Source organism: Lissotriton vulgaris, chromosome 3_1, assembly GCF_964263255.1.
Source record: "Lissotriton vulgaris chromosome 3_1, aLisVul1.2, whole genome shotgun sequence".
Taxonomy (NCBI): domain Eukaryota; kingdom Metazoa; phylum Chordata; class Amphibia; order Caudata; family Salamandridae; genus Lissotriton; species Lissotriton vulgaris.
Genome location: NC_141689.1, coordinates 1,311,499,900 through 1,311,525,780, shown reverse-complemented (window position 1 = coordinate 1,311,525,780; position 25,881 = coordinate 1,311,499,900). Strand labels below are relative to the sequence as shown.

Genomic DNA, 25,881 nt, shown 5'->3' with positions numbered 1-25,881 from the left:
TAGTTAACAGCCCTTTAAGCTTGGGAGGAATTACTCGCTGGTCATGAAAGGAAGAGGAACAAGCTACCTGTTATTGGGGTAAGAGGTGGGCCGCTAACTCATAAAAGACCTGTAAAGTGAAGTATGGTCACATCTTTAGCCAATCGGATATCATCTTGCATCCTGGTGCTTGCACTAATAATGAGGAACGCAAAACTGTGAGTACCAGAATGCAATGATCAAGATGGATTGGGGGTGTTTGTGGATGTGAAATGGGACAACCTGCGCTCTCCAGGCAGCTTGTAAGCTAGTGGCGCCTTTTGAGTTTGCTTTGGTTTCCACTCTGGTAGTCGTAGTACAGCGTTTATCATTGGAAAAAGGACCTACAAATTCCAAAACCAAGTGTGACGTGGTCTAAAGTAGTAGGACTAGATAACTCAACTCATACATATCCCTACTTTTATTTCTATTTCATTATTAGTTTTTCTTCAATGTTACCTGCAACTGAGTGACTTACAAGAAAGCTTGTGAAACAAAGGTATTAGAGTGCAGACATTATTTCCTAGAGAGCACCGTAGTCACCCAACATTGGTTCATCTCTAATGAATTCAAGGAGCATCAGCTTCAGCTTCTCACACACATCCATCACCCTCCCTACATTTGGTTCACCAACATGAATTTTAATGGCATTATCATTCAATGTGCCTAGACAGCCCTCCCAACAACGACTCTCCTCTTGTAGTGCAGTGGCATCAAAGCGCATTAACACATTTCCATTCCCAACCATGATCCACTCAGTCTCACTTCCATGGACTACAACAATAGTTTCGCCTCACTGACTTTAACAGCATCAACCTCTCAATGATGGACGGATCACTCCACTTCGCTTCACTGGCATTACCCTCCAATGGGCCAGTCTCATCCTCCCAGCAACAGTTCACTCCCAGAATGTCAATGGAATAAAACTCTCTGCATCACCATCTCAAGAGTGGTTCAACCTTATGTTGACTGCCTTATTACTGGTAAAATAATTTTCCAGGTTTGCCTGAAAGTTGAAAATTATATCAAATCCATCCTAAACCTTTACCGTATGAAATAAATTGAGCCTGTAATCGGATAAGTGCTTACCAAAGGGCAAGGGCACTGTCGGACGAAACGCCTGCACATGTATCTCGCACCTCTTGAAAATGTTGCGGCAGAGGGATGATTTACAGGTTAGTGGTCTAAGCAGAGCAAGCCACGCCACGAGTAAAGCTAATGGTAATCACCAAATCTTTACTGGGTGATACAATTTAAAATATCCTGTCCGACCCACTTCATGCAGGGAACTGCCTGAAAAAATGATGATAAGAAGACGTCCTCCAGCTGACGTGGAATAATTTCTGCCTGGGCACTGGAGAGAGGTGGCCCCAGCTTTACCTACAACTATTTGGTCCAGTAATTTTCTCGAGGCCTAGCTACACTAATCATCACTGTCCCAGAGGGTTACGGAAATTCAAGCAACTGTCACAAAGGCATGCTGGCCCTGTAGATCAGCCCTCCTGTGTCTAGATGGAAAGAAAGTTCTGTAGCAGAGGAAGATGTCGTCTGCCTGGAAGAAAATCAAAGAGCTAGTTACAAATATGGCAGAAAAGTGCACAAGGGCCTGTAGACGGAGGAGGCGTGGCTGCTGCAGAAATACCCAGAGGTGAAAGTGGGTATTTTGCTCTTCACATGAAGTGGAGTTGTGTGGGACCTGCTACAACTGGAAACCATGGAGTGGGATTTGGAAAACACGTCTTTAAAATGTGAAGGCTTATTGTGAATACATACATTATATGTTAAGATGGGAATGCTGCCTGCATTGAGCAGCAAACGGAAACATATTTTTAAGCTCCTGCTGTTTAAAAAACCGTTCCATACCTCCTTGGACATTTTTGAAAAACAAATGTTTTGGTTTAGCTGCATATACGCATATTTAACAATAAGTTATTCCAATTCCTTTTTTGTTATCTCTCTAGAGACCTCCATTAAATTATCTGCATTTTTGTTACATTTTAGTTATAACCGTTTTGTTATTTTATCAAACTTGGTTAAAACCTTTCAACTTTATTTCATTGCACTATTGCTATTTTACCTAGTTTTCGTACATATATCATGTGTATTTTTGCAGTGAAAGGTTTTACTGCTAGTACCCGCCCTGAGGATTCCTGACAGAAATCCATTTTTGTTTGCAGGGCAGACTGTTTGGGTCTCATAGGACCTATGGTACAGCTCATGTGTAGAGTGTGGACTCTCCAGCCCGTTGCTCAAGAGTCCAATTCTCTACGATGGCGCCCAGGAGTTTGAAGATATACAACCACTAGTGTCATGGATTCATCACTGTCTCACTTGTAAATTAATCACATGGAGCAAGTCGATATGTAGAGGTTAGGTTCAAGCACAAAAAGGAGGTTCAGATCTGAAAAATGTGGTTACAGGGAGCTATTCATTAAACCTTGCAATCTGCAGCAGAGGCAGCACTGAAGTAGACTCCAGAATAAACGTGAGGAAGTCAGACAGCAGAAGAACACAAGTGGATGGCAAAAGACCAAGGACCTGGTTGCTCCGTCACAACGGTGACGGATATCCTGTCTGTCAAAAAAGAAATCCCATAGGATATAATGGGTATTATATTTCGGCAAACGGGATATCCCGTCACCGCTGGCTGTGACGAAGTAACCCATCCGCCGAGATCTAAATCAGGCCCTTAGTGTTGAAACTCATCTGCCCGCTAATCACGGAAAAGAGACAGTAAAGGCAAACAACCTTTGTATAAAAAGGTGGGACCGGGTTTAGACAAGCACATATGCAGCAGACCTTTTAACTTTTTTTAACTGTTGCTGTTCAAAAATTCTGTGATACCACAGCCGGCAACAGAAGTCAAGCAGTAATCCAACAGCGAGGCGACACAGAAGTTAGATTACGAAACTGTCACTTCTATGGTTTATCCCACAGTTGACGTGTTTGTTGCTATCCTATGCCTGACACATCATTTGCAACATTGCAGGTTTCAACTGTCATTGTGTCTGTGTTTTCCCAGAACAACGTGCCCACTTTGAAGAGCGTGGGGGATTCTCCACCAGCCAAGGTACAATTAGCATTTTTTAAACATGCACATCAATGATAAGTGTGCAAACTACACCTCTGACATTGGTTGTTTAGCCTCCGCAGTGTGACGCCTCAAGTCTATCATCCTCATGTCACAAAATTGGCATTTGGATCTCTTCTTCAATTCTTCTTAAGTGCAGTACATTTCTGCCTATACTGCCCACTGCTCACAGGTCCTAAAAAGCTTATCTTCAACCAGTGGTGTCGTTAACCCCCCCGCTTCGACAGCTGGAGCGTGGTGGTATTACCAATACCTACTGGGTCGAGAACAGTGGGCCGCAAATCCACTTTTACTTGTCTTGTCAGAGTTCCCACTGACAGACAGCACTTGCTCAAATTGCTTGTAAACTGTGTAAATTAATGCACTTCGGCATCATGGGGATTGCAGTTCACGGGCCTGTTCCACATGCTGGTGATTAGCCTCTTTCAGACTACAACTCCTGAGGGCATTTCCAAGAGTATGTGGCGCAGAGCGTAATGACAAAGAGATGCTTTTCTGCTCGCTGCAGCATCAGTCACTCAGTGCGAAGAGGCTCAACCGATCACTATTTGTCCCAGTGACTTTCTGCTTGTTTTACAATTTAAAGAACGCAAACTCTGCCCAGAGGACTCTGGATCGCTCTACATCAGATTACATTAAAGAAGGTCAGGTTTCATTTTTAGGTCTCGCCTAGGAAGTGCTTGCACTGTCTCGTTGAGACATGCAGTATATACTATAGCGTGGAAGATTTCTGGAAGTGCCGCCCACTCCCCGCCCATCTTTTTGATTGGCTTACATCCTAAATGCTGCCTTCTGATTCGTTTTAGGCTTCTTAGTCCCTCCTCCTGACGGCCATCTTGTCATTTGTATCCTTCTCTGGCTATTGGCCCTTTCACTCCAACACTATTTTCTGACCTGTGTCCACCACCGACCCCTTCCCGCAGTTCCTCACTTCTCGCCCCCTCATCACCCCTTCACTCCCGTTTCGTGCCTTTTTAAACGCCCGCTCTCCCATTTGTAATGCAATACATCTTGTGTACATGTGAGTTGTATTGCATTGCAAATGCTTGTTTTAAAGTAGGGCGCAATGTGCGCGAAGACCGGAAGTCAGGGGTTTACGCCCATGGGTGGGCGGGGCTCCCGTGCACCAAGGAGAGCCCCGCACATTGGTCCTGTTCTCCTGTCCCTATTGGGCCTGTTTGCCCACTGCTGCCCTAGAATGTTAAATGTCACGCACTCGTAGTGCGCTAACACCATGAACTGAATGCTGCCACGCTTCCGAAGGTGAAGCTCATGCACTTGACACTTACTTCCCGGTAGGAAAGGTTCACGGGCGGCAGGTAGGCTTCAGTGCACCGTGCGCGTCGCTTTGACAGCGGCTCAGAGTGCAACAGAATGGCGGTGCCCATGCCATGCAGCTTGCAATTAGAGGTGCTGGGGAGGAAGAGCGCATAGACTCTCCTGTGGACGCCCGGCATTAGGTAAACTTTCACTGCACACAAACTGCACCACAGAAGCAAGGGCGAGGACGGAAGAAGCTAATTGTAAATCTCCTTCACATTTCTTCAGAGCCTTTTCTTTTCGGTTCAAAGCAAAACAGATTGATTACCAAGCCATGCAATTAATCAAAAGAAAGTCACTACTTGTTTCCTAATTAGAAGTTCCCATGCTCTTATTGAGCAGTCATTTATTTCTCTGCCGTTTGATCTCTGAGTCACTGGCAATGTCTCCGAACTCAACACGTATCAAGACAGCTGATCCTCATTTCCCCAGCACACTTTTTAGCAGCTAGTTTTCCACTTACATTTTATTTTTCAGTTATTTGAAGCAGCTAGGATAACTCATTCATCGTTTCAAAACACCAGCGCAAGTGGAAGCAAGAAGGAGATGTAAAACTCGTTAAGGGTGACCCGGAGCTTAAGACTTCCATATTCGGCACTCGACTTAATAACATACTTTTAGGAAAAGCATTGCAAGTATCATATTAACTTACTTCTAGGTTACTGAACCAGTGGTGTCTCTGGGACTGATTTTTAGGGCGGGCATACAAGGGGCCACAGATGGGAAACAAACAAGACAGACCGATATGCGAGCATGCTTTATCTTGATTTGACCATTTTATACTTGTGTTTTTTTCAACGGTTTCTGTTTCACATGGTCGGTCCAGTGGGACTTGTTTTGTTGTTCTTCCATGGCTGTGTTTACTCGTTGCTGCCTGTCTGTCACTGTCTCCCTTGTGTGGTCTTAGAACATTGGTGGGATCCGGACAAGGTTCTTACAGAACCCACAATATTGCAGACAACTTCCTCACAAACATGCATTGGGCAGGGCAAATGTAGAGGGGTTAGGTACGTCGAATATTATTATTTTTTTAACTCTCGGAACGCCGTGGAACCACCCACACATTACGTTTTTCAAAAATAAACAATAAATGATCTATGTTGTTAGAGAAACAGGTTTGGCATCTCTTCGAGGTTGATCTAGCGAGGATTTGGCCCAACATGGTGTACACTGGATGGGTGGTTGTAGGGTTCCTTCTTTTTCAGGGGAGCACCATGCGTTTTGGTGTTTGTGCATGTGCTTCCTTTCTGCAACTTCTAACAGTGCATTCTAAAGTTACTTTCACAACCATTGGGCTTATGGGAACTATATCTACTAACACAGTTAACGTAATACTGTTGAGAGGTACATGGATTTGCAGGAGAGAATATTTCCAGTTCGTTTTCCAGTAGGCTGACCTGTCTCTCTAGTAGTTTACCTCTTGGAATGTTCTTTTGTCAGTGTTGTCATGTGCATGTTAATTTTCTCTTAATAGCTCCTTAGCTTAACCTGTTGATGCGTAAATGCCGCGCATTGTACCTGTCCCAACTACATGTGGAGAACGTTTTAATTAGGAGCGTGCTGTTGTCGTTTGTGTGTGTGGCGGGTAACCATATACATACAACTAGCTATTCTTCAATGTTAAGCATTGATCACCGAGTATTCAGGTTCTCCTATGTGAAGCTTAACTCTTTAATCATCATAGATTGGAGGTTGACCAAAACTTTCAGCTTAGTTGACCGACTTTTAAAAGCAGTAACGAGTTCTGACCTTGAAACGCTGCTTCATTGAGCACTTCTTGTTGGTATGCATTGGCTTTAATAAATATTTAACAAGGCCCGATGGGACATGGGTAATTTTTGTGACTAAAATTATGGTATATGAGGTTGGATCCCCTGCTTGATCCTCACTTATTTGGTATTGGCTTTTTTCTCCTAGGCTGATGGAGGACCCATAGTCATGTTCGGGTTTCACAATTCCAAGATGTACTGGAGCCTGTCTGGATGCTGCATCTGCAAGACGAAGTCTTCCAGCTCCAGCTTCACTGCCAGATAGAGGTACCAAGAGAACTTCCGGCACTGCTTTGGATAAGGCCATTTCCTGCATCACTATTACACTGTTTGACCTTTGTTCACGGGGGAAATACTTTTTTTACCTTATTGCCAAGGAATGTCGGCTTAAATATCTTTCTCTTTCTCTAAAGATTGTTCTGTCTCCAAAAGTCGCACGTTTTGTGTTTTATTATGTTACCCGGACAGTCTATTTGGAACAAGCCCTAGTTTGCCTAAAAAATTCCATCTGTTGTATGTTGACTCACAGTAGTTATGTTCTCCCACTGTTTCGCGTTAGAACTTTTTACCTAGTATAACCCTCTCTTCCTCCACCCATACCACATTCTTTCAATACATATATTTCAGAGAGTCTGTGTTGATAGTTACTGTGAGTCCGCGGACAACCCCCAAGACGTCTTTAGCAGCAGGGCAGGGTAATGGAGTAATTAGTGGTTATATGGATTTGGTTCCATGCACGACACATACATCTAATTGTTTACATGGTTACACATAAAGACCCCCCTTATTTTATATTGGTTTTAGGGGCTTATAACCGCTTCGAGAGATTGAGGTTCCAGCGCAAATTCTTGCCCGTCATGAGGCACGGTTGAGCTGCACTCATGATGAGCTGAGCTCGTCATGACCGTTGGAACATTCACACGCGGGGATAATTTCCCCTGCTGTGCTGAACGTTCCAAAACAGGTGTGGTTGTGACGAGCTCCGCTCGTCATGAGTGCAGCTGCACTGTGCCTCATGACGAGCCAAGCTTGTTACAAGCACATCGGTGCCGCACGCAGCTCCCTCCCCCCGCACAGCGGGGAGAAAACACCCCGCAGCGAAGGGGTTAACAGTATAAATAGTGGTCCTTGACTCCGCCTCGCTAAGTATTTTTGTTGTACCTAATGCTATTGACTTTTTGGTGTACCAATCCAACTGCCCTGGAGTTTTGCCACAGCAGGGCACGAGGGTCTATTTTGCATCTCAAAAGTACACTGGATCATTACAAACTAAATGTTTTTTTCTTGGGTTCATTATTTACAGAAAGTAAACCATTCTCTCACTGCTGCAGGCTTTTTGAAAACATTAGTGTAGACTCAATGCTAGCCACGCCTATTTGCTTTGCTGTGTGGTGTCTCTCTCTCTTTCTCGCTCACCCTTACCCCAAAAGGCATATCTTCTGCAGTGTGGGACTACAGATCACACATCACTGTTTTTGCCCTCTACTGTTTTGCATTCGACACTGTTATCTGTTCATCAGAGTAAGCTTATTTTCTCATTTAGTTGCCCAGTGCTTTTTTCTTTATGCACAGTGCCCACAGGGGTGGGGGTTATTCATGCCCTTCAAGTGTGCCAGCAGTATGGGCAGTGTTGGTGAAGCATTTCTTATGAGCGTGAACTTTATTTTGTGGAAGGAAGCGAGGGGACATCTAGCATACTCAACCTGTCATTTACTTGACCTTTGAGCCGATCTCAAATTGTGTGGTCATTGGCAAATATTTTATTTTACAGTTACTTTGTTTTTCATTCTCACATAAGTGCACCTTTAAATATGTGAGTACAGCATTTCTGCTGTACAAAACCTTTTTTGTTTGATCAAATAGGCTAAACGTTTGCTCCATGTGTAATAAGAATTGAGCCCACATATAGCATGCACATGATCACTGACTTGCATGTTAGTTTACTGATAGCATTGCCATCAGGCAGGAGTGTTTCTCAGTTCATGTTTAAGCACTCACTGTTAGAACTGGGGATCTCTAGTTGGACGAGGTAGGTACCTTTGTCCAAGTAGGGACCTTGCTTCTACTAAGGGTAAGGGGGATACACACTTTAGATAACCCCTGCTCACTCCCTTGGTAGCTTGGCACAAGCAGACAGGCTTATCCCCAAAGCACAAATAGACAATAATATTTTTTTCAAATCTTGTATTTTCAGTGATATGACCACCGAAGGCCCTGCTTTTAAATTAAAAACCGAGCTTTGGACTATACCATTACCCGCTGAAAGGCAATATTTCTCTACATGTTTTCCCATACCGAGCGTGTCACGCAGTTTGGTGCTTACTTTCCCTCCATATTAAAGAATAGTAGATGTTTCAGCACCAAGGCTAATGTGCTGCATAGCTAAAAACATATAAGGTCCCAAAGGCGAGACCGATGCATTGCAAATGCTTGTTTCTTCTTTTAGACACAATTGCTGGAGCCAGGTTCCCCAGCTCCGAAGTTGGCAGCTCTGTCCATTAATCCATATCTCTTAATTTTCTCTTTTAAGTAGAAATACCAGAACAATGTTTAGATGCTATTAGCATTTAGCACCACGGGGTGAGAAGTCACCCAACATCTAGTCTGGCCTTTTGAGGCCAAGTCTTAGCTCTACTGTATTTACATTGCTAAAGGGGATCCAGGTGGAAAGCTGTGATTCCAATGTAAAGCCCTCAGGAGCCTGCTCTCTGGCTGTTTGCCAGATGAGGAATCTGTTGTAAACAATTATTTGTGATGGGTCTTTCTTAGTTCCAGGGACTCCCACAAGCTATGCAGCTTATTTTAGTGCCCAAATATGAAGAGGTATTTGTACTTGTTAAAGAATGGTATCTCAATCTCATTATCATATCTTTTCCTCTACCTTTTTTCTGATGCTTATTTTCTGTGACTATCTCCAGTGCTCCCATGATTCCAGGTCAGTTGTGAGTACCTTATCCAGTTCATGGCTTATCTTTACATTCTTGGATTTAAAGTTCGCAATTTATAATTGGATGTTCAGAACTTCAAATCCCAGAATGCAAAGAAATTACCTGGACTTGAAGTGCAACTTATTCACATGGGACAGGGAAACTTGAGCACTCTCTGTCGTCCTGTCCTGCATGCCCTTCCCTTTCTATCACCATTCTATCCAGTCTTTTTCTCTGCCTTTATTTTTGCGTCCCCTCGCTCACTTCATCTTCCTCTTGTTTTCATTCACTCGCCCCTTCTCTATTTACTATTGGCTACAACTGTGGTCAGTGTGTAAGAAGAGGCCCAGCCTCACATGGTCAGCTGTAGAAATTACTTTCTTTTCTTGGGTCTGTGAGGGAGGGAGAATTGACCACGTATGTCATGCTATTCATACACAGTAGCTGCAAGATGTCTACAGCACAGTGGTCATATGGTTTCAAAGTGAGGCTTGTGCAGCAAGGAACCTTAGGACGTGCACTGGGAGACTAAAAGGGAGACAATGTTGTCATTTCATCCTATTTAACTTATTTCTTAGCTCCCTTCTCCACACAATGCCAATAGAAGTATTAGCCTTGCCCTACTAAATGGAAGAGATACTCAGCTTGAATAAAAATGGCTCCTTGGAGAATGATGTCACCGTACATCTAAAAGCCCAGGCTAAAGACATGAAACAAAGCAACGTTTGAGTAGGCCTATTTTTGGTGCTTGTCAGCGAAATGCAACTCGGAAAAGAAAACGGCTGTTTTACTGTACACTGGATGGCCTCTTTTAGGTAGTAAATATGATGAAAGTAGAGGACCTTATTACCATCCTGTGATGGAAGTGCGGTGGCATGATTATGGCGCTTCACTAAATTCTGATTGGTCCATTTATGAACGGAGAGAGGAAGTGCCAGATACAAATGAGGGAAGATAGCTTTAGCACTGAGTAAATAGGTCTAAACCAAATTGCAAACCAGTAGGTAGTTGTAGCAAATTCCTCGGGGACATTTTGTTGTAGAAACATTGTTCTGTAGCATTTTTGTCTTAGATAGAAACACTCGAAACCTCTGGGAAAGGCACTCAATATATAGACCCTTACGTTATGGATTACTATGAGTGCCCCTCAAAAAAGCCTTATTTTTTGGCTCAAATCTTGTAAAATACATCCATTGCCCCCACTTTAAAACACACAATCCTCGAGGGGAGCTTCACTCCCACAGGTCACTTTACGAGGTATAGCTCTTTCAAGTGGGGATGGTACTTATTTTTTCGAATCACTCCCCTGTCTTTAACCCTCACTTTAAATGGTGCTTTAATCAAGTTCTCAGTTGAGAAGTTCTTTATTTACCCTACATAGCTTTGTGATTGGCTGCTATACTTAGCTACTATCTACCCCCATTTGAACCATGAACAGGTGCCCCTAAATTCCTACGGTATATTATACTTGTTCCTTGAATTTTCATATTCAATAACGTATGCTGAAGGCAACATAAGTGATGTTAATGTTCCCTTTCAGTGATTTAAGATGTTTACAATTTACGCCAGAGTAACTAAGTGATGCAGCCATCTTTCTGGTCATCTGAACCATAACTTTATGTTGTGCCCGTCTATGATGTGTAAAGCACTGCGACCACGCTTAGCTATTGGCACAATACATCTCTGATGAATTTGCTCAGTGATAAGAGTTTACATTTATCTGTTGGACGGCCCTCTACATACTTTACCATGAATTCTGAATCCTTCGCCTATGTAACTCCTTTGTTCCTTTCTCATCACATGTTCTCCACTGAAGTCCTGTATATAAAAACCTATAAATGTATGTCTTCTTTCCTCTGCTTGTACAGCGAATGCTCATTTTGGTTCAAGGGCATCACCTTGCCATCCATTTCAGTGACTCGAGATAGATTCTTCTTTTGTTAACAAATATTTTAAGATTTTGAAATGGTTTTTGGGCAGATTTCCTTTAGCAGTTATTACAACCCCCAGAGTCAGAAGGACCCAAGTTCATCAGCACAGTATTAATTCCCCAAGAAGGTTTCCGTTAATCTACAATACAGAGAACCCCTTGAGGATCGATTACAAACAGGATCTTTCACATGGGTCCCTCATAGATCTGGGAAACACCCGAGTACAATCTCTATGAAGTAGCTCATCCAGTGCGCACCACGACTCTGGAAGGGCTATGTTTCCCTTTATTATTTAAGAGAAGGTATAGGTCAGTTTTGAAAGATCAGACGAACGTGTTTACAACAAAGATATGAGATTACCTGACTGTGGCTAACATATGCCAATGTCAATACACATACCTTCTCATCAGCTGTTGCATCTTCAGCCAAATTATTGAGCACATTCTCAATTCTCGCCAGGCGCCCGGAAAGAGAGAGAAGGAGGTTCACCACTTTGTCCAGATCTCCGATGAACATCTTGTACTTGTCAAACTCGTTCGGTTTGCAGAGCCCCTTGATCAGGGTCTCAACATCCTCTCCCAGAGCATTGTTGAGTTTGATATCAGCCATCAAGCTCTCCTTGGCTTTATGTAAAATATCCAACTTATGGCTCAGGCTGCCGATGAGCTCATTCTGCAAGAGACAAACATGGTCTACCTGTTAACAACAACTTGGGTCTCAAGGCAGCGCATCAGGCTGATCACGTTGGTTTACAACACACTGTGCTCATTATGTACTATAACTCCTTCTTATTCATGTTGTTCCCTCATCTGCCACTTTCCAAATACAGAAGACTACACAATACACTGTAAAACATTTAATAGAAGTGACTCTTGAAACATGTCCTCTTAAAGGCTGTATGCCACATTAGCGAGGTCTGGCCTATCGGCCTGCACATTTATCGGCTCCACCATATCATCAAGGTAAAAAGTCTCACCTTGCTTAAAAAAGCATCTACCCAACTTGACAATATGCTGGTAGTTGATACTGTGGAATCGATAGCAGCACAGTTCGAGATTTAAGCTTTCATATTATGATATTACCCTCTATCAATCAGAGATCATCATTAAAGAAAGGCGAAGAAGCACAACAGATAATATTTACAGTGCTAAGATGAAGCAAAATGTCCATCAACAATTCCCACATAATATACCCGTGAGCTGAAAGGACTACATATGCACTGTTGATAATTTCCTTTTAATGTCCTGGGTTGTGATACTTGCATTCACCTGACACTGCTGCTAATCTTTAATAACATAATACAGTCACCTTCTGTTTTCACAATACCTCTCTGACCACACAGGTAGTAATTAACAAGAAGCCACTGTCGGATTATTTCATTTGAAATCTGTTTTCTAGATTACCTATGGTGGCTCATGGGTAACCATGGGCCCCAATGCCTCCAGTTTGAAGCTAGGTTTGTGTAGTATCCCGTTCGGAACGTAACCTCCTTGTTTAGAATTACATAATTCATCTTCCCCAGCCTATCATTTTTAGGACATAAAATGTTATTCAGTTCACATAAACACATTTAAATGTACGATTATTATAATAAACTATTAAAGACCATAAGGAAAATAATCTAATCAAATTAAGAATAGTCATTGAAATGATAAATTTACTGAACACAGTGAACATCTAACCCACATGCAATTAAACAACAGGGATGAAGAACAAATAAACAAGCATTGTGTTGGAGTAGAGGACTCAACGACAGGTATAAATCAGTAAAACCTTCCACAGGTCCTCATAATAAAGGATGTTGCTAGTATGCGAAAATGTATGTTTTCCATAGGTATAGGCTAAGGTAATTTCCATAATAGAATTATAGCACTCTGGGTGGTAGCAATCACTTACATTATGTAATGTAAATTTGTTTTACAGAGGGCACAATTACCCAAGGGGTGTCTTAGCGCTGGCAGTTTGTCACCAGAAAGTCAGTAAAGAGAGCGCTTATCACTAGGCTCACCTGAGTGATTCAGCGAAGAGCCGTATTTTTAGCTGCTTCCTAAATTGCAGCAAGTTCGATTGGGATCTCAAAGTTAGAGGCAAAGAGTTCCAGAGTTTTTCTAGAACCGGAGGAGAAGGTCCTACCACCCTATCTAGCTTTGTTTATTCTGGGAACAATATGTCTGAACTAGTTCTAAGGATCGGATTAGGAGAGTACCAGGAGAAGATTTTCTAAAAATATTCTGGTCCGGTCCAGTGCAGAGCCTCATGGACCAGACACAGTGCCTTAAACTTGATGCTGTTCCTTATTGAAAGCCAGTTTTACTCCTGCAACCCTTGAGAGATAGGGGCAAATTTGAGGACTTTCAGAAGCAATCTGTGTGCCTCATTTTGTAGGGATTGAAGATTTTCACCAATTGCTTATGCGTGCCTTGATGCAAGGCATTTCATTAATCTATCCTTGAGATGGCGAGTACCAACATCACTGTTTTTTGTAGTTCCAGAGGAATGAACGGGAACATTTTCTTTAACGTCTTGAGCAAAAAAAAGCACGACAAGGTGATTTGGTTAATTTTCTCTGAGAAGCACCGTTTGGTATTGAAGATGACTCCCAGATTTCTGACTTTTTGAGCATGAGTAGGAAGGGGGCTAGGATCATATGGCCACACTAACATGTTCCAAAAGGAGTAGTGATTTCCTTAAAAAGCAAGACCTCAGCTTTATCTGAGTTCAACTTCACACAGTTTCTTTGCATCCACTTAACAATGTGGGACATACAGCATCACAAATCTGCCTCCTTTTCAAAATCAGATGATATAGACACCACAATTTGTGTGTCATCGGCATAGAAAACTGAGAAAGCCATAACTGCGAATGAGCTTTATCAGAGGAGTAACACAGATATTGAAAAGTGTTGGGCTATGGGAGAACCCCTGAGGCATCCCACAGTGGAGGAAGAAGGGGTCAGAGATTAAATCTCCTAGCTCCACTGTCTGTTGTCTATCAATAGGAATGACCTCAGCGAGGCCAGTGCTGGATTGTCAAAGCCCAACAACTGAAGCCATTTCAGGAGGAGTAAGTGGTGGACTGTATCAAAGGTGGCAGATAGATCTAGTAAAATCAATGCAGCCTTTCCGCCCATGTCCACTACCATTTACAATTCTTCAGAGGCTCATACCAGAACCAATTCGGTACAGTGGTTTGCTCTGAAACCATTCTGTGAGGCGTCGAGAAGCTGGTTAGCTTCTAGAGAGGATACAATTTCTTCATTCCCATCTTTCTGTAATATCTTCGCCGGAAAGGGGAGGCACGATATAGGCCTGTAATTTCTTACATTATTTGGGTCCAATGAAGGTTTTTTCACCAAAGGTAGACTAAAGGCTTTTTTCCGAATAGCCAGGAACTGTCCTGTGGTCAGTATCTCATTTAGTAGATCCATGTGCGGCCCAGCTACTGATCTGGAGATCTTGTATAGGACCTGAGGGGGGCACAGGTCTGAGGGGGTCCCTGATTTGGTGGAGTTGATTCAATTAATCTCCCAATCAATATAAGGGAGAAAGAAGTAGAGATTCATTCAGCTTCCAGTATCGATGAGCTAATAATCCAAGGGGAATGAATCACCAGTGGAGAAGAACCAGAGTCTTACAAGTGTTGTAACTTTATACGTTACATGTATCAAAAATATGCGGTCGGGAGGGGAACGAATAGGTAATACCAAGCGGCTTCACCGATACGGAACAATGCTTCCACGAGGTGATCCCGCCCCCGCCTGAGACCATGAAGTGCAATTAAGCACCAAATACATAAACATCATTAAAGTATAAACCGTATGTATAACACGCATGTTTTAAATTAACAGCGCATAGAAAAATATCGAATTAATCCTATTTATTAAAATATAGGAGTGGTTTATACAGGGCTGGACCCTGTATGGTCCTGATGAAAAGCTTGTGGAGCTTGAAACATGTTGACCAAAGAACACTGATTTGACCCAATTCAAGGTTAAATAGCAGTATCACCCCATTTTAATATACCAAACTAGGAGCAGAATAAATTGTTGAGGCCCACTAGCACGGTATTTTTAAATCACACACCCACTCCACCACCACAACACTTTACACCACACATAGACTTTCACAAATAAAGTGCTCCTGCGTAGTTCGCTAGTCGCAGCACGCCCCTTTTCGTAGAGAACTGGGATGGCGCCAATGATGAAGCATGTCACCGTGGGGAAACCCCGGTGAGTGAGGGGACTCTAGAAAGAAATTTTTCTTTCTTTTTTGGTAAGCACTGACATAACTTATGCAGTAACCATAACATACAAACTAGGTCTCTGAACCCACTACCAAGGGTTCCTGATTTTTTGATACATGTAACTGGAGGCCGACCTAGCTTTGTTTATCTTCCCTCTCCCCCTGTTTCTTAACTATTGTAACTTTATACGTTACAACACATGTGATAATTTGGAACATACCTGTAAATACTCATAAAGTATGCAATTGTGTGTCACTACCTGGGATCTTTCTGGAAGAATGTTTAACACTGTATAATATACTGTACAAATCACCATGTTATGTACCCTATTGTTAGAACTGGGGGCCTCTAGTTGGCTGAGGTAGGTACCTTAGTCCAAATAGAGACCCTTGCTTCTAGTCAAGGTAAGGAGGGACACACCCTTTGATAACCACTGCTCAACCCTTGGTGGCTTGGCACGAGCAGCCAGGCTTATCTACAAGGCAATGTGTAAAGTATTTGCAACCACACTCCCAGGAACATAGTGATAACACCACAAATAGATAACACAGAGGTTTCATAAAAATAGCGGTATTTTTCTGAAAAGGAATACGATGAGACCAAATGATAGAAATCCAACATATGAGTATTCGTAATAATTCATTTGGCCGGTTATTAGGCCAGCAATCCCTTGTAGGTTCTTGCGGTATGAGCAATTCACGATCTCTAATGCAGTACTAATGCAATGCTATGCAGTTTGTAATGCTGTTCGTAATGTAGTAATAAGACAGTCCTTAATGCAAGAATCAGGCAGTTCGTAATGCAAGAATTATGTGATTCGTAATGCAAGAATCAGGCAGTTCCTAATCCAATAAAAATGCGGTTTGTAATGCAAGAATCAGGCAGTTCCTAATGCAATAATAATGTGGTTCGTAATGCAAAAATAAGGTCGTTCGTAATGCAAGAATAATGCGGTTCATAATGCAAAAATCAGGCAGTTCGGGATGCAAGAATAATGTGGTTCGTAATGCAAAAACCAGGCAGCTTGTAATGCAAGAATAATGCGGTAAGCCAATCTGCGCGGTGAACTCGGGCACCACTAGGCCCCAACAGCAGAGACAACGGTCGTAAGATTACAGGGGCGGCCCGGTACTACCGGGCAGGTACGGGCCACTCAGCGCGTCTAACACAGTGCAGCAGGAGAGGGCTCAGAGCACTCTTGTACTCCTCCTGCATGCCTCCCCATGCCACACACGCTTGCGGTTCACGACCGGAGTCCAAGCCTTACCTGGGGGAATGCGCTGCCTCGCTCTCTCTCTCCGCCCATCGGACGTCCCGATCACTTTGCAGCTCTGTTGCTAGGCGACGCTGTAGCAAGACGGGTTACGACGATGCCTTCTCCTTTGTTGATGATCTTGGGCAGATTCCTTTCAAAGAACATAGCTTCAAGAAATCCTTTAGCACGTTGCGGCTCGGGCTGGCAGCGGAGATCTTTGCTCACAGCCTCAGTTACGATGACGGCTCGGGTTACAAACAGTAATACAGCAGCGTGGGCGATGTTTCACGCTGCGGGGGCAATGCAATAGCAGGGCACCTCGTAAACAGTACCACGGACCACACGCCAGTCTAAGGCATGGAAAGAGCACACACACACAGGGTTGCTGAGACACAGTCCTTAGTTTCAATTAAGCCTGTAGCATGTTGCGGCTCGGACCGCCGGGGGTGATCCTTACTCACAGCCTCAGTTACGATGACGGCTCAGGCCACAAACAGCAATACAGCAGCGTGGACGATGTTTCAAGCTGAGGGGGCAATGCGATCACGGGGCACCTCGTAAACGGTACCACGGACCACACAGCAGTCTCAGGCATGCAAATAGCACACGCACACAGTGTAGCTGAGACATTTCAGTCTTGAGTTCAGGGGTTTCAGCTCTTACATTTATACCCCTAAATGCCTTTAAAGTCTTTATGTTCAGGGGCTCTGACCTTGGTCCAACCAGAACTGGGTGTCTTCCTGCCAGTGCACGCCCTCCTCCTTTGATGGTCCGGGTCTGGGCCCAGACGCTCAGCAGGAGGTGGAGCCATCCTCTGGTGGCAACAACACAGCCCTCTTCACATCCAGGGGGCTACTCCTCCCCCCACATCAAACGCAGGCCAACCTGTTGTTCTCTCACCTAGTCCTCCCTGGGGTCAGGACACTTCCTAGACCCTGTCACATCCACACCTGGGCTGGCAATATACAACCAGGCGGAGGCAAACAGGATGATTTAAGACAAGAAACCAGCCACTTCTAAAAGCGTGGTTTCTAAACAAAAAATTAAAAAAACATCTTCACAAAAAGATGTTATTAAATTCGGAGTTCAGGCACACTAAACTCCATCTCTCTATCTTATGCCTATGGGAAGATATGCTGGAAACATGGGACACAGCATTCCCCATTCTGTCCTATGGGCAAGATGGCCTTGCAACAGTGAAAAACAAATTTGGCACTTTTTCAGTGTCAGGACATGGTACACACCTCAGTACATGTCCTATATTTCACATACACTGCACACTGCCCAGGGGGGTACCTTGGGCCTACTATAGCGGTGTCTGATGTGCATAAAAAGGGAAGGTATGGCCTGGCAAGTGGGTGCCCTTGCCAGGACAACAAGGCAGTTAAACTGTGTGCAGGCACTGCAGTGGCAGGCCTCAGATCTTTTCTTAGGTCTACTTGTGTGGGTGGCACAATTAGTGCTGCAGGCCCACTGGTAGCATTTGCATTACCAGCCCTGGCACACATAGTGCACTTTACTAGGGACTTCACTAGTAAGGCAAACAAACCAACTATGGACAACCAATTACCATAACACTTTATACAGAGAGCACTTAAACTTTGACAATGATCAGCAGTGACAAAGTGCCCAAAGCATCTAAGTCGGCAACATAATGTCCGAAAAAGGTCTAGGAGGAAGGCAAAAGGTTTTAGGAACTTTAGCCAAACAGGGCCAAGTCCAACACCTATTGTGAGTTTTTCTGGCACCAGTCTGAGAGCTGCCGATTCTAACCAATGGGTGTAGTTCACTGTAGCCTGTTGGACAGGCCACGTGAGGGGCTTGCCTCCTCCCCGCATGACAGGGCCCGAGCCCCGGTCCTCCCGATGTTACCCACAGAAGCAACCCGCAACCCGTCCCAGGCGGGACTCCTGCCCCCGGACATCTCTGTGTCATGTGGTCGAATCCCTTCCAGCTCCCTCGGCCGGCCCGGCCGCCATCTTGGACACTGCACCACGAGGCCGCGTGGCCTCAGATCGACCCTAACCCTGGGCCTGGCCAGGCCCCGACATCCCGGCACCACCATCCACCCAGGAGATGAACGGCCCAGTTGACAGGTCAATGGGAGAAAGAAGTGTTGATGGCTCTCCCCCGCCAGGTGCCGATCGCACCCAGCTCCCCCGGGCGCTGGCTCCACCCCCCTGCTGGGTGTCTGGACTCCCTCATCCCGGACCTCCCGACCTCCAAGTGCGAGGGTCCGGACATCAAAGGGCGCCAGACCTATAACTGGGGCAGCTCCAGAGCAGGAAGGCAGTTGTATCCTGGAGTCGAGAGACACCGCAACGAACTCATCCCTGACGGACTACTGGCGCTGCCGTAGTCCTGCCTTGCGAACGATTGTCCTGCCTGCTGGCGCTGCCGCAACCTTCTGAATCCTTCAACCTCGTCGGGACCTGCTGGCACTGCCGCGGACCGTTGTAACTACCATCTTCACCGGGACCTGCTGGCACCGCCGCGGACCGTCGTCACCTTCGATCATCTCGGGACCTGCTGGCTCCGCCGCGGCCCGACCATCTAGAACGCCGAGCTCGAGGATTGTGAGCTATCCATCGTATCATCACATCTACCAGATTGGTAACAAGACTGTCCCGCTACCCCCTTCCCATCCAAGAGACTAAAATTCGAGGGGACCCCTGAGTCCAGACCTCCTTGTACCATCCTACCGTACTTAAAGATTGCTTATAAAGAACGTTAAACCTTATCTTTGTGTGGTGTACGTCTGTGGGGGGGAAGTTACTTGTCTGTACGATCGCTGGAGACGGCTCTCCCCGGAGACCTCTCCCCTTGTCCTCGGCCGGCCCTCCCGGCCCGTCTAACATAGCCCTTTCCAGGTTGTTGTCTGAGACTGGGTTTGAATTGGAAAGAATATCATTTAACTCATCAAAATTAAGGTTTTTCCATGGACGACAGTTGAAGGTTCTGGATAAACTTGTGGCTGGGCCCTTGTTGGGGGGAACATTAAGTGAGAGAAAAATGGCCTTGTAGTCAGACCATACTATTGGCAAAATCCTAACCAAACTCAGGTCATGGTTGTTAGTGAATACTCCATCAAGAGTATGACTGGCCTTGTGAGTAGGGTCCTTTGAACTCTGCGAAAGTTTAAACTATTAAAATTATACACCAGATGATCAGTGTCAGGGTTGTTTGTGAACTCCAAATAGAAGTTATAATCGCTTAACAACCTGAAATTTGGAACGTCAACACAGGATTCCATGTAATCCTGAACTTTCTGAATACCCCTGGGGCCTGGATTCAAGCAAGCCGGACTGAAGACGGCTGGAATGCCAGAAACCGGTCCTCGGAAGCTTGTTTCCGGTCCAGGGAAGACATGGCTTGGCAGTTCGGGCTGGACTGTTCCCATGAGGCACAGGGTCAGACTGATTTGCATATAGCCATGTCTGAACTGGGGTGGCAGAGTGGGCTAAAGAACGGTGATGGATTAAACCCAGATCTTTTGACTGAGTGTGAGTGTTTGATTGATTCAGATGCTCGTCCATCACCACCCCCTTTTGTACAACCTCTCTGAGGGCAGCAAGGAATGCTGGGTGGAACTGAGGATATCAGCTTTTGGCTTTCTCCGCAGAAACAAGGAAACCCACTGCGGACCAGAAAGTCAAGAGGTCCTCATAACTATGGGTCCAAAGAATGTAATACCCTTTAACCCCTTCGCTGCTCATGACGAGCTCAGCTCGTCATGAGGCACGGTTGAGCTGTGCTGATGACGAGCTGAGCTTGTCATGAACAATGGGAAAGCATAAGAGTCAGCATATGAGGAGAATTGCTGCAGCAGCGATGGTGTTAAAAACCTCGGGAATACTCCACAGTAATGCTCGGATCAACGAAACAAGCCGAGATAGAAGTCGCCTTATAGCCTTCTGTCACCACTTATCTTAGATTTATATGCACAAACACCAGTAATCGGGGAAAGACCCTTTTCTCAAACACAGATACATTCAGTTGCATCTAAGTAACTAATTCCAATTCCATAATTTTTTATACAAGGTTTCAATTTCATATTTTGCTAGTCACAGCTATTATTTTGGATTTTGTGAAGTTCATTGTAAATCTCTGTCAAAGCAAATAAGATGGAACTGACAGGGTATGTCACCTTTAGGGTTATTAAGACCCGTTTGTCTGCACAGAGCAAAAGCAAGAGTAGAGAATTTGCTATGCAAGCAAAATCAGCTCCCATATTGAAAAGTAAATTCTCTGAAAAGACGTGGTGCCAACATGCAACCCCATTTAGTAGCACGGGCGACTGAGCTTTCCTGGGTCAGTTATCCCCAATACAAGCAGCACTTGTAAGGGGTTGCCCTAAAGCGACATCTTAATCAGCCTGGCTAGAAGAGGATCAAAATTTAGTTTGCCGAGCAATGCGGAACCCAGAATCCCACACTTTTAGGATCTGGAAGAATTTTCAGTTTCATGACATTGCATTCCTTTTGATAAATAAGTACAAGATGAAACACAGGTGTACAGCTGGCAAGCCTTTGTGAAAGCCGTGTGTGTCCTTATGAGACCAATTCTCGACTTAGATTGTTTCCAGATTGGTTTTCCGTGGAACACCTTAGAAAAGGCTGATGGGCTGAAAATTGTCAATTGCCACAATCATACTCTTCTCCCATAATTCCACTAACACTTAATTATTGCATTAAATAATATAGGCTGTGCAGCAGTCAAGTAAACATAGCAGGCAGAATTAAGGGCCATATGTACGAAGTTCTGATTTAGCATTTCCTAAATAGCGAATCCTAAGAAATCCCTATTTATGAAATGCAAAATGGAATGCATTAAAGTAGCGATTTCCTAATAGCGATTCCTACAGACTAGGAATCGCTATTAGAAAATGGCTATTTAGGAAATGTTAAACCATTCTTTCCAATAGGATTAAAGGCCCATGAAAAAAAGTTGTGCGCATGTAAAGCGCACAAATGCCTTAGGAGCATGTGCATGCTACCTAGCACTCTAACAAATGCATTTTAGGTGAATTTTTTAAAATTGGACATAGTTACCATCAAATTGGAGTCGATGGTAATAGCATTTCCTAAATGTCCATTTTGCCTTTAGCCCCTTCGATGCTTGTGACGGAACCATTCCGTCATCAGTCACGGTTGAGCTGTGCTGATGACGGAATGGTTCCATCACGACCACACCCAGTTATGGAATGTCCAGCACCGGGGGGGGAAATCGGGGCAGCAGGCAAGGTGTTAAGGAAATGCTTTTACCATGTGCTTAGGAAATCGCAAAAAGGAAATCCCTAATTGCGATTTCCTATTTAGGGAATTGCAAAATGTAATTTCTACTCTGTCGATATCGCATTTTGCGATTATTTATCAGCCTTTCTGGCACATGCATCAAGGTAGGATTTTGTGAGTCCTTAATTGCGATAATTAAAGAATCACAATTAAGGACTCGCAAACGCCTATGCATGTAGGAATCACTGTAAAAATAGCGATTCCTTCACATTCCTTATTTGCGACTCACAAATTGCGAGTCGCAAATAAGGAATGGCTTCCGATTAATTCCTATGGGCCTACAGGCCCATAGGAATGAATGGGAAATTGCATGCACAATTTGCAAGTACCAATAGGTCCGCGCAAATTGTGCATGCAATTTCAGGGTGCATGCATCCCAAATGCAAAAATATCGGTCGCAAAGAGTCAGATTCTTAAAATCTGCCCGTTTGCGACGGGGTTTTCTTTTGATGCATGTGCTTGTTTGTACATATAAAAAGGCAATTTAGTATTTCTTAACAGACCGAAATTGTGAGTGTGTAGGATAAGAAATGCTAAGGGGCATATTATCAAGGGGGTTTATTTCCGCTTTTTCGGCTTTAAAAGCCAAGAAAGCGGAGATAAAATTATCTCCCTATTACCTAGCTGTCGCTAACACCAGTTAGCGACAGCTAGTAGGAGATAGCGGCCATCTTGGGCCCCACTTTGCATGTTTGCAATTTATCACTAATGACATGCAAAGTGGGCGTGCCAAGATGTTAGCGACTGGAAACAGTCGCTAACATCGCTATCTCCTATTACCAACTTTTGGAGATATTCGCGCTAATATCTCCAAAAGCTAACACCTGCCCTGAGCAGTTCTTAGCCATGTTATCCAATGGGAGGTGGATAACATGGCTAAGAGCATTAGCTCGGTAATGCATGAATATCGCTGACTTTTCAGCGATATTCATGCATTGCGGACGATTTTTATCGCATTTGCGATAAACCTTGGTAATATCAAGGTTTATCTACGATAAAAATCGCAGCGGGTCGGCGATAAATTTTTGCCTCTAACCAAGCAATAGCGATAATTATTGCTATTGCTTGGTAATATGCACCTAAATCCTCTCGTACAACACAGTACCTTCCTGACTGTTCTTTTGGTTAGGTCCCCATCGTCATCTGATGACAGTGAACGTAATCTAGGTGTCACCTGGATTTGTCATCTTCTAAGAGCTCTTATACCAAAACTTGAAAGTTGTCTCCTCCACGTCTGAGAAAGAAATCAAAATGGCCAAAAACAACGCACTCCATAATTGACTATTAACTGGGACTCAAGTGGTCATCCAAAGCTCCGGTTTCTCGCCACGAGCATGGCTCAGTTTCCCAAAGTGGGAGCCGGAAAATACCGTGCAGCTGATTTCCTCACTTGAAATCCCCGACAAATCTGGGAATTAAGTTGAATCAAGTAAGATTGTGGGGCTTCTCTTGACACCCTAACAATCTGTCTATTGGCAGTGCTTCTGTGGACGCGCACAGATCAGACGAAACATGTGGAGACATTCCGGACGTTACCACTAGATGGCAGGCCTAGACCACACATGTGAATTTATAGCCGTCATGCCGCAAAATATTGAAATTGGATTTATAGTTGTTCTATAGTCGGGACTTCAATTATACGGAGTTGAAACGCATAAACCATAGGGCAGCACGCACTGATGAATACGAGGTAAAGGTGCAACAGCCAGAAGCAGAATTTGTCAAATGAAGTCTTAAATTAATGCTCAGTTTATTGTCAGCATATATTTACGACAGAGAAACAATTTTTAGATAGATACAGTGTTTAAAGAACAAGGGTTTAAGTGAAAACAAGAAGAGAGGCCGGCAGTTGGAAAGCAAGAACGTCATCGCTCATTTTCAAACTATTACATTTACAGATCAAAAAACAGACTGACCAAGTACCAGCCCCAAACATACATGCCAACCTTCCCAGTTCAGGCGGAACTGTCGATTTCAAGTTTGGTCTCGCGCCTCCCGATTCCTGCATGCAAAACCCCGATTCCTCTGTAGGCGTCAGCTGACAGGTCAGGTATTGTGTACCTTGGTGTATGCACTGCCAGTAATCTGCTACTGCAGGCCAGTGCACAACACTTGCTTCACACCCACTCTGCCTGCCATAGCCCTTTCTCTGAGCTTCTGACAGGTAAGAATAGCCAGCATTTGCAACGCTATAGGTCTCACATTTGCGAGAGTTTTGTAAAAGACAATGCCTTTTATTGATGTTTTGCTAATTAGCACATAAATAAAGGCATTGTCATTTACAATGCCAATAGCTCAAACTCTTGTATACTTGACACCTACTCAAAGAAGGGGCCACCATTGCCCAGGCTGCTCGGAAAATTAAGGCACGCATGGCGCACAGAATGCTGCAGAAAAGAATGTAGTGCTTGCAGTAGGAGAAACTCATTAAAGGAAATAGTGCTCACAGACTAAAAAAGACATACCGTATAACAACTGAAGTAAAAGGGCCAATCCTCATGGGAGGTTATAAATGAAGACAAGATGGTACTAAGAAGGAACTAGCAAGCCTGTTAATGAATCAGTAGCCGGACTTTACGAAGGACAATGACACAAGCCAATAACAAATGTGGGCGGAGAGTGGGTGGGCTTCTATTCCATACTCTAATACAGCATGCCGCAGAGCAGCGCATGTGCTGCCTATGCCCAACCTAAAAAGGTACATTTGCGTTTCTAATATCCAGTCCTGCAGCAGTAGACTTGCAAAGCTCATATATGTTAGTGAGTTCAGGCCCGAATAGAAGTCAATGGGGGAGAATAGATTTTCCTGATTGCTTTTTAAAAAAATATTTTTAGAAATGTTCCACTTTTCTCTTCTAAAATGTTGGCATGTAGGCAATCCTAATCCTTCCCTTGATAAGGATTTTTTAGCAAAACAACAGACACTGTTTCAGTCATGGTTGTATGCGTCTCAGGTACCCCTCTGATATGACGCTTCCTCTAACTTGCAGCAAAGACTTACAAAAGGCATATTCTATCGGCCACTGCAGTCAGTTTAAAATGTGTACCCAGGGAGCAGGAAGAAGATGATGAACAGAACCCGAGAAATGAAGAAAGCCTATCGAAGCCACTAATTTATGGCTGTTTTCAGCACACACGTAGTAAATGTACAAAACGAAAACACGCATATGTGAAAACTGTAGACAATTACATATACAGTCTGCAGTGGCGGCTGCTGACTTTTGAAAGGGGGAACATCCTTTACGGCGCGGATGTACCCCGCGCTACCATTACGACGCATCTCTTACAACGCAAGTCGTAACCACAACTTGCGCTGGAGGGCGCTCAAGGACAAGGAATAGTTAATTTACTATTCCAACACCTTCCCTACTATCCACGGGGACTGGTGTTGGAATAGTAAATTAAACTATTCCTAAGTCCGCACCCTACAGCGCAAGTCGTGGTAACATGCGTTGTAACGGTACGCGTGGTAAAAATGTAAAAAAAAATTGATACTTGTATAGCGCACTACTCACCCGCAAGGGTCTCAAGGCGCTTGTACGAATACCGCTGTGGAACCCATCCTGGCTTTCCCTGTGAGGCGTCCACTCCTGGGCACCCCCAAGGTGGAGGCCAGGCATCCGTAGCATTGTGGGGGCCGTTGTGGAGATTAAGCAAGCTATTGCCCAGAGTTGCAGAGTGGGACTCCATGATTGGAATAGGCACTGAGGCGAGAATTATCAGGTCCATGGAATTTTGAGCCCAAGACCCGCCGAGGCGGGGAATTGAACCCTGGTCCCGGGCAAGACCTCTGCATCAGGGTCTGCCGCTCTAATCATTGAGCCACACTTCTCCAATAGCCCGCGTCGTACCATCATACATCCTTTTGAAAGTGGTGAGGGATAACACTCCTCATATGAGCAAGAAACAAGTGCGTAAGCGAGCCACCACATTCCAAGGTCCTAACTGCGCAATGTGAAAACAGAAAATATGAGCTCAATGCTGGCTTTCTACCTTCACCAAATTGTGTGATCCTAGGCAATTTTTATTTCTTC

The 25,881-nt window shown here is 44.3% G+C and overlaps 1 protein-coding gene across 2 annotated transcripts in view; it reads right to left on the bottom strand.

Moving 5' to 3' along the window:
* Positions 1 to 25,881, bottom strand: part of SHROOM3 (shroom family member 3) — a 433,148-nt gene that overhangs the window by 3,206 nt on the left and 404,061 nt on the right. For both annotated transcript variants that reach the window (XM_086961784.1, XM_086961785.1), the window contains exon 9: positions 11,456 to 11,728. In XM_086961784.1, the coding sequence (XP_086817910.1) occupies positions 11,456 to 11,728 (273 nt within the window). The remainder of the gene's footprint in view (positions 1 to 11,455; positions 11,729 to 25,881) is intronic.